Source organism: Protobothrops mucrosquamatus, unplaced genomic scaffold, assembly GCF_001527695.2.
Source record: "Protobothrops mucrosquamatus isolate PMUCROS unplaced genomic scaffold, P.Mucros_1.0 scaffold104, whole genome shotgun sequence".
Taxonomy (NCBI): Eukaryota; Metazoa; Chordata; class Lepidosauria; order Squamata; family Viperidae; genus Protobothrops; species Protobothrops mucrosquamatus.
Window position 1 is genome coordinate 1,161,492 of NW_015386477.1, and position 9,828 is coordinate 1,171,319.

The following is a 9,828-nucleotide window of genomic DNA, read 5'->3' on the forward strand; positions in this document are numbered from 1 at the left end:
TTGCTCCCAGCGGGGATCCCGGGGCTTCCCCGCATGGCTCCCCAGCCACGTGCGCCTGGGACGGGGCCAGCCCGGGAAAGGGACTTCCTGGCCGCCCTTCTCCCAGGGGGCGGGACACCCGGGCGCAGGGCCAATGAGGAGCCCTGCGAGGGGGCAAGTCCCATGAGAGAGAGAGAGAGACAGAAGTGCAAGTGCCTCTGTCTCTGTCTCTGTCTCTGTCTCTCTCTCTCTCATGGGACTTGCCGGAGGGCCCTGGGAGGGCCGCATTTACATAGCGCAGGGAGGGCTGTTCGAGGGCCGGATTAAACCGGGCCGCGGGCCGCAAATGGCCCGCGGGCCGGACTTTGGACATGCCTGCACTAGACCAAACTGCTTTAAATTATTATAATTTTTTTTGAAGTATGTCTTTGTTCCATCTTGTCAAATATAGTCTGAAGTATATCACTGGGTTTTTTGTTATACCACAATCAGCTTCTTTTTTTACACAGGTTCTCAGAGGTTAAGTATATCATTATTATTTTTGCTTTCTTTTCAGTAATTTGGCAACCTAAGGAATGTTTTCATCAACTGTCTTATGCAGCCCTGTGGTTATATAATTGTTAATATTACATCATCTGTCAGCATTTCCTTTTATATTCTTACCCTGAATTTTGATCCCACTAATTTGTTTGACTGTTCAGATCTTGTCCATCAAATCTTCAAGAGCAATTACAAATAGTAAAGGAGAGTAGATGTCATTGTCTTGTACCTTTACATATTAGCAATGAATCCATAGCTAAGCCAAAAATTAATCGGCTCAGTTTATAAAATATTTGCAAGAAGTCACATGCCACCATGAAGACATGGAATATAATGCTTATCTCAGAACAGCACAGTCCTTGCAAGTAGAAGGGATATAAATCAGGATAAAGGGATTGTAAAATAAATGTCAATAAATAAATAAATCTGAGAAAGATACAAAAGGATTTGCTGCTGCTGCTGCCCTGAGTTAAGAAAAGAATACACTACATTAACTATCAGTAAAAACAATGTGCACCATATTTTTTACCATACATATTTTTTTAAATACCCATTAAGCATACCATACCTATATCTGTACTATTGAACAATTTTAAAACAAGGAGATGTGTACCTCACTTAGCAAGGTTGGCCCTGGTAGATACAGTATAGCATACCTTGTCTGGACATCAGATCTGTATGGTGCTACTCCATACCTACCATTGTCTAAATCAGGGTTGTTAACTATGGTCCTGCTCAGGAATTCTGGGAGTGGAAGTCCATAAGTCATAAAAGTGGCAATTGTTCTCCACCTCTGCTCTTAATAGTCATTTCTAAGAAACCTGGACTCTGACTGATATCCTCTACTTATTTATTTTTTATGCCCTACCATGTCACTGATACAGCGACTTTGGGCTGTATTGGTCCAGTGTCACATTTGGGCCTTCCCTACCAACTCAATGTCTGACTTTCTACCTTTGTCACACTGAAGAAAAAGATCTGGACAGAGGTTTCATTCTGATTCAGATACTAAGGGTATATGGAGCTATACTGATTTACTCATTCTTCTTTTGTATAGAACATCTGTATCACTTTGTAAATTAATCAATCACCTAAGAAAACTGAAAGAATGAGTAAATAATGTGCAGTAATCCTATACCCATTTCTCTGCCAATAATTCCTTTGAATTCAGTGGGATGTATTCCTGAGCATATACAGTATGTACAGTATAGAACAGCATTGTTAGTGGTCTATCAATTAGTTTTATGTTCCTGTTACCATTGGAATGTAATTTACTTAATAAAAACAATGCTGTTCTTAACTTTTCAATATTTTTAAATATATTGCTTCTACGTTTCTAGTGTACATGTATTACATGTTTGGCTTGAACTTGAAGGAGACACTCATTAAAAAGAAAATCTAATAAAAGATTCCATATATCCTTGTATGTCAGAGTAACCATTCTTAACTTTCTTCTTCATACATTTAATACGCTTAGTCTACATAAATTTATAAAGGTGTTATTTTTCCTCATTTTGCCCACCTCATTCAACAGAGTTCACAGGATTATTGCCTGCAACAGAATAATCATAAAGTTTCATACAAGTATCAGTGGGGGACAGATAAAATATGGGGGGAAGGGTAATATTAGATAAAATACTTGCTAATGCTTCACTAACATTTTAAACTGATACAAATGTTCGCAACTTTTGTCAGTACCACAATGATGTTAAAATAGAGTATGAGTATGGACAGAGTCTTTCTTTCTGCAAAATTAAACAATTCAGAATATTGACAATCCAAAGTATATAATTTGCACTTACCAGACCATTGCAGTTGCTTATTGCTACTTTAGATGTACCATGCTGGCCACGTAAATATCCTGTATAGTGACAGTTGTCTAAAAAATCATGCTTCCACTGAGGTCCATCTTTACCCCAATATTCTACTGTGAAGTGTTTGGAGACCAAATCTGTGTTGAGACTCAAGTTTAAATGAAAGTGCTTGCCGTAGGCAGAAAGTTTAAAAAATAATTTAGAAACTGCCAGTTCTTGGTCATAAAACTCAGTACTTCTCTTCTTTCTTCCACTGGGTTTAGTATTTTTCACAGTAAAGCTGAGGAAGGCTCCATTATGGTCAACCCTTATTGGGATTGTTAGTTGATAGTGTTCAAGATAAGACAGGAATTCCTCTTTCAAATCACATGGTAAACCAATCCAAGAAACAGGCATAAAAAAGAAGAAAATATAAAAGGACACCAAAAGGAATAATACAACATTATTTACATGTTATGATATCCAAGCAACTTCAGTTTAAGAATCAGCATTTCTTTAAGAAAATATTAGCTAGTATTAATCAAAAAATCTGTTTTATTGTATATTTGCTGCTAAGATTTGTTATTTTTGTTGTCTATAAAAATAATTTGCATAAAAAGAATTTGATAAATAACTAAAGGCTAGTTCATTATTAAAATTCCCAATGATTTCAAACAATTAGAAATATAAATAATGTCTCAGTTTAATGCCTTAATTTAGTCATCAAAATAAAGTATACAATTGTATATAATCCTTGTGTAATTCTCTATGTCACAAAGGATTCCCAAATAAACTGCAGTAGAAGAATTAAATCTTTGCAGGTGTTCATATATATCTATCACCCCCATTCAAGTTAACTAGGGAGTCAACATACAAAGAAGCTTAGTGTATGTCTTACAGTGCAGATAGGACCTTTAATGATCCTATTGCTGTAGGATCCTTAGCGCTGTAAACTAATCACACTTCAATAAGCAAACAAAAAGCAAATGTTTTAAGGCATGTTTTAGACCGTAATATTACTTCATGTTATTTAGACAATAATTGAATGCTTAGGATTTATTAATACGTAACAAACTAATTTTTTTTGCCTAACTAAAAGTTTTAAATGTTATTTAGATGCCCTGAGAGAAAATAACTAAAATCGCAATTCATTTAAATTTTCTCTCAAATATATCAATATTTTTAAGTGATTTGTATATATGAACACTCAGAAGTAAATTGAGTTCATTGGGGCATATTCAAAAATAAGCAATTTAGGATTGTAACCAAATTAAATATGGGTCAAAAGACATTAGCTTAAAACGTTTGATCCCTACCTTGAGAACTATATGAAAGCCTGCTGTCACCGTGATATTCTGATAATACCATAATTAAGCACAAAATCCAGGTCAACGTCTTCCACAAAATTTCCATAATTTAGAAGATGTAGGCTACCTATGTACTATAGTTTTAACTCCACTCCAGAACTATACCATAACCAGAAAATATTATATTTCTTCTGCTACTTCTTGTTCCACTTCTTGATAGATATTTTGAAATAACATAGTTTCTTTCCTATATTTGCAGACATTTTCAGTCAAAAAAGCAAATTTAAAAATTATTCCTTCATATTGCAGTGAGGCGTTAAAATGAATAGTCAATAAATGTCCATTTCTTTACCTGAAAAGCACAAACAACATTGAAAATCATTATCACATACTATCCTAATCACTGCATTATCAATATTCTTGTTAACTGTAATAGGTCTGCAGCATTCTTTTTAGCTGATTTGTTTTTCATTATAATAGCTAAATTCAATATAAAATTCCAAATTCTTCAGAGTTTCAACCAAAAAAACCCCTGACTAATTAGGCATTTCGAGAAAATATATTCCAATCTGTTTACAACTGTGTCAACCAATCTGAGGTTAGGATTGTAAAGTTTAGTATAGTGCCTCCTATACCTTAATGTTTGGTTCCTGCTGTTTGATGACATTGAAAAGGAGTTCAGTGCTATCAAAGGGTTCCAGTATGAGTTATCAACCATATTTCCTATGGAAGGTATAAATCAGCATAACATAAGATGTCATTTCAGTTCTTGTTCTTAAATATTAGATTTGTTATAACAGCTTTGGGAAAGTCAAAAGAATCTTTCATTGCCAAGTAGTATTTAAAAGTGTTGGAACTTTCCCTACATGAAAAACTGAAAAAGAGTTTGAAAACTTCTGCAATGAAGGATAATTTCACTCAGATTTATTTATAATTTATAATTTATAATCTATATTAACTATAATCTATATTTTCCTATAAGATTACCATCTGTTCAGATATGATTCTGGTTAGAAAAAAATGATTATTTGTTCATTTATTAATTTTTTAAAACCACCCATCTTCCTTATAGAGGGATTCTGGACAGTATACAGATGAAATCAAACCATAAAATCAGTATGTAAAATTTAAAATAAGGCAAGGATGAGTTAAGAATCAATGTAAAATTAATTAAAAGGTGGGCTCAGGTCTTTTTGGGCACTAGCCAGCCCCATGGCTGTATGATCCTGTCTGAGTCTCAAGCAAGGCTGCAGAGCCATGTTTTTCACACCTTTCCAGAAGTTGAGCAAAGACTCTTCTAGCTACAGTACGGCTACTACCAGCTGCCGTCATGAAGAATGCTTCAAATGTTTATATTTCTCTCTACATTCACCTAAGTATTCATATATAGCAGGGGTATCAAACTGCTGGCCCGCGGGCCGGACGTGTCATCTGGAAGTCGCACCCACCCCATTGCCGGCAATGGCAAAACCGTCCCGATACGTTGCGCGACGTCACATGACGTCACGAGTTTGACATGTCTGATATATAATAAGCTCTCAGCTTAAGAGGTGAATAGGCCTATTAAATACAAAATGTATTGTATGACAAATGGAATTGTACACATAGGCAACATCATTTTTCATATCCACAATAGATTTTGCTTACTGCAAAGTCCATTAAATCAAGCTCTGATAAAAACTTCCAAATGTTTTTGGTTTTGTTGTTAAATTTTCTTTTTAAATTCTGTAGTATGGAATTCTGGTTCCTTTCCTTTTCATTTTGGAAAATAAAAACATGACATTGTTTTAGTTACCCCACTCAACATCTTACAGGGGAAGGGTGAGGGTGGCTCCTTACTGGAGAGGAAATGGCCTTTTTAATAGTTCATCCCTATTAGAGGTTAACCCAATCACTGGGAGTAAGTCAATGTAGATCTGGAGAAAGCTCAGCAGAATGTGAGCAGGGTTCTTGATATACAAACAGGTATATTTTACAATTGACATACAACTTCAACAAAGATATCAGATTCTTCCCAAAAAATATCACTGTAAGTAATCTTACTCTAAAATAATGCTGTATATTGTTTGCCTGGAAAAATAGCTATATGCAGAAGAGTTCAGGCTATTGGAAGCCTAATGAACAATTGAAGAAATCATTGGTTTGGCTGGGCTTGGCTTGGCTTGGCTTGGCTTGGCTTGGCTGGGCTTGGCTGGGCTTGGCTTGGCTTGGTTTGGCTTGGCTTGGCTTGACTTGGCTTGGCTTGGCTTGGCTTGGCTTGGTTTGGCTTGGCTTGGTTTGGCTTGGCTTGGCTTGGCTAGACTGGCCAAATCAGGCCAGGACTCAACAAATCATTCTGGGAAATATTTCACAGAACTGAGTGGGCTTCAAGAAAAAATACACTTATTTTTTCTTGAAGTTAGTATGTCCATGACAAGCATATCTTAATTACAAGAGATAGATGGACATTGATAATAAAATGATAGACCTCATTCTACAAATATCACATTTATGCCATTATTCATAATCAAATAATCTAACCACTGTATTATATCATCTCTCATCTTAAAAGTAATGACTGTACTCTGTTCCTACCTTGTCTCCAGCCTTGGTAAATTGTATTTTATGTCCATTACATATATTTCAAAACCAGGATATTCTACATTTTCATTTAGAGTATGCTTAAATTTCAAATGGTTTCAGCAATGGAGAGCAGCATTTTGTGATCTTAAAAGTATTTAATGCTGTTATGCAAGCATTATCTTGTATATTTTATTTACTCAACTATCTATTGACATTTAGCAAGAGAAAAAAGGCTTTTAGTCTATTTCAAATTATACAAATATTATCAAAAATCATACACAGAAAAAGTTGTATATTTGCAACTGTCAAGTACATATTTAACATGTTTAAGGAGTTGGCCCTTTTATAACAAAAAACAATTGCTATAAAACAAAAATTGCAAAAATCCCCACAAAATTGTAATTTTGTTTCTTTTAAAATACTGGTCTCCAAGTATTTTATGCTAATACACAACAGCTGTCTAAGATTTGAGAATGTGCAGCTACTTGTAGTCAAAACAAAACAAAGAAAATGTTAAATTAATATTATAACAGAAATTCATGGTTTCAAGTCAGACAAATGTCAGAAACAATATATTTACCCTGGAGCAGTCTGAATGTGCATACAGGATGTTTTGAATTATAAACAATTCTCCATCTTTTTTAAACTCCTAAGCATGTCTCTTCACAAACCTTTCCTTCCTTCCTTCCTTCCTTCCTTCCTTCCTTCCTTCCTTCCTCCCTCGCCTCCCCTTCCCCTCTCTCTTTCTATCCAGAGATTATCTTACATATCCTATCTATGAGATATGTTTTACTGTGTTTTCCCAAAAGTAAGATCTACCTTACCTTGATTTTTGGGGGTAAGCCTAATATAAGCCCTACCCCAAAAATAAGCCCAAGTTTTGGGGCGAGACACATGCCTAAAAATCAAAGTTAGGGTGGAGTTGGGGGTGGTGGAGCCGCCCCCCTTGCCCCACATCACTTATCAGGCCTCCCATGAATTGACACCTGCCTCTCCTGCTGGCCCACTTCTTCTGAGGCGTCCCCCGGCCTGCATTTCGTAGTCAGAGGACTTTCCAGAAGGCCTCTTCAGCCGAGCTATGGATTCAATCCGTAGCTTGGTTCTTGATTGCAGAGGCCTTCCAGAAAGGCCTCAGACTGTGAAATGCAGGCCAGAGCTCCATTCTCAGCTTCAGAATTAAGCTGTTCCTTCAGCTGCCGAAGAAGTAGGCCAGCTGGGGGGGGGCTGCTGGGGCTGCAGCCGCGGTGAGTGGAAAAGACACCCTCCAAAAATAAGACCTGGTGCTTCTTTTGGAGGCAAAAAAATAATAATTTAAGACCAGGTCTTATTTTCGGGGAAACACAGTATGAAGAAATGTGAGACACTTTTTTCAATGAATGTTTTTAAGTTGTGGCAATCCCTACTCTAAGGGAACTATTTTGCTCCTTCCTTTATATCACAGGTGTCAAACTCACCATGTCACATGATGTGTCGCGACATATCGCGACTCTTTTTGCATTGCCGGCAATGGGGTAGGTGCGGCTTTGGTATGATGAAACCGGCCTGCTTTATATCTTTCTGTCATTGCTTAAAACATTCTTATTCTATCAAGCATTTTATTTGTCTAATTAAATTTCAAAATTTAGAATTTTAAAATGTAAAATTTTTAAATTTTTAAAATTAAATTTCTTTTACATTTTAGTTATATTTTAAACTGAATTTAATTGAGTAGACTTTTTTAAAAACACAAAGCTAAGATAAAAAATAAATAAATGATAAAACATTTTGCATATTACAAGATTTGAAGATATGCTAATTGTATTTGCAACAGACTTTGAAACATAATTAAGGAAAACAATATATTTAATTAATTTCCCCCTTTATGGCATGTTACAGAGAGCACTGTAGAGAAAATGGAAAGTATTAACTTGCTTAAGTTACATTCAGTTTATTTTGTAATGTTTGAAATGGCATTCATTTTATTCATTCAAAATTTGTTTTTATTTTTAACAAAACCTTTCCGTGCATTTCAAACTATAAGCTAAGTCCCAAAGATCTTGCCCAGATCAGCAATTCTGAATCCTTAGGGGCAGCTTAGGCAATATAAAAAGTACACGCAGCCTAATCTTAGGGATGTTATGTTCCTAATAAATTTCAGCCAAATGTCTTTATTTCTAAAATCTGCTACTCAGTCTGAAGAAGCAGCAGCATTCAGAGCACTGTACAAGAAAAATCCAGCCAAAAATCCATAAAGGACATAATAAACCATTCTGTTAAAATAATCAATAAAAAATGTTGCTGAAAGCAGCTGACTCTATAGAGTAAAAGATAACATTAATTAGAACAACAGATGGCAGCAACAGTGCAGAAAATTAAATTAAATGCCCTTAGAGAATAAAAATCTTTGGCACCAAAGAGACAGCAGAAAAAAAAAGGGCCAGATGTGCCTCACTAGAAAGGATATTCTAAAGTTGACATGCTGTTAATGAGAAGGCCTGCTATGAAGTTGCCACTTGCCATTATCTCCTTCTGTGCAAACCTTCTGTACAGGGCCTCCAAAAATGAGCTTAGATAAGAATAGATGTGAAAAGGAGTTGCTTTACATGTTTTGGTTTCAAGCCAGAATTGAGCTGAAAGCAAACTGAGAGCCAGATAGTAAAAATGGCATACTGTACAGTGGGCCTCTCTGTGGATAAGCATCCCCAATTTTTTTTAACCAAAATACAATGAAAAATGCAGACAAGCCAACTCTCAAACTTTTTGTATTGTTTTTTCAATATATTATAAAGGACTTCACATGTTTTCATAGTTTGTATCAATAAATATCTTCCAGAACAGATTCTGTTTTAAATTTTCACAATTGATTTATCTGCAGGTGGAACATTTTTCATGGTATTTTGGTTTGGTTTATCTGCAAGTATATGGGGTGCAGTGGTGTGGTTGCTTGCAAAGCTGAGGATCTGGTCCGTGTGCGTGGGTTTGTGATAGACGCAGGTTTCTAGTTCTCCATTGCCTAGTCTCCTTATGTCATTGTTGAGGAATTGGAGTTTATTGTCTGTTTCTTCTTTGTGTGTGAATTTGATCTCAGGGAATATGTTATTGAGTAGGTTGTGTGTTTCTTCAATTTGGGAATGATGAAAGTGTCATCGATGTAGCATGTCCATAATTTTGATTGGAGGGTGGGTAGAGTTATGGATTCGAGTTGCTGAATGACTGCTTCTGCTATTAGGCCGGATATGGATGATCCCACCGGGGTACCTTGTACCTGCTTGTAGATTTTCCCATTGAACTTGAAGTATGTGTTGAGGCATAGATCCAGGAGTTTCATGATGGTTTCTGGGACATGGAGTGTTCTGTAGTGGCATCATCTTTGTGGGTATGGTGCTTAGTAAGTAGGTGGTATATGGTTTGTTTAGTCAGGCTGATGTCAATTGAGGGGAAGAGAGCAGTGACATCGAAGGAGACCATAATTTCTTCCTTGTTGATCTTGATGTATTTGATGCATTGGAGAAATTGTTTTGGGCAGTTTATTGAGTGGGTTGACCCATATGCTCACCCTCATCCTTCACCCAAGCTACAGATATTCGCCACTATTGCAGATGTTCTTTATATTTGATAGCCATGGCCTGACTTGTTGATAGGCAAATCAATACAATGACAAACAGTAG

At 36.1% G+C, this 9,828-nt stretch overlaps 1 protein-coding gene across 1 annotated transcript in view; it reads right to left on the minus strand.

Annotated features, from left to right (window-relative positions):
- The window catches only part of ADAMTS6 (ADAM metallopeptidase with thrombospondin type 1 motif 6), a 94,185-nt gene extending 90,412 nt beyond the window's left edge, over positions 1–3,773 (minus strand). The window contains exons 1-2 of the mRNA XM_015812664.1: positions 3,629–3,773; positions 2,322–2,689 (exon numbers count right to left, since the gene is read on the minus strand). Of these exons, the coding sequence (XP_015668150.1) occupies positions 2,322–2,689; positions 3,629–3,725 (465 nt within the window). The 5' untranslated portion in view covers positions 3,726–3,773. The remainder of the gene's footprint in view (positions 1–2,321; positions 2,690–3,628) is intronic.
- Between the last annotated feature and the right edge of the window lie 6,055 nt (positions 3,774–9,828).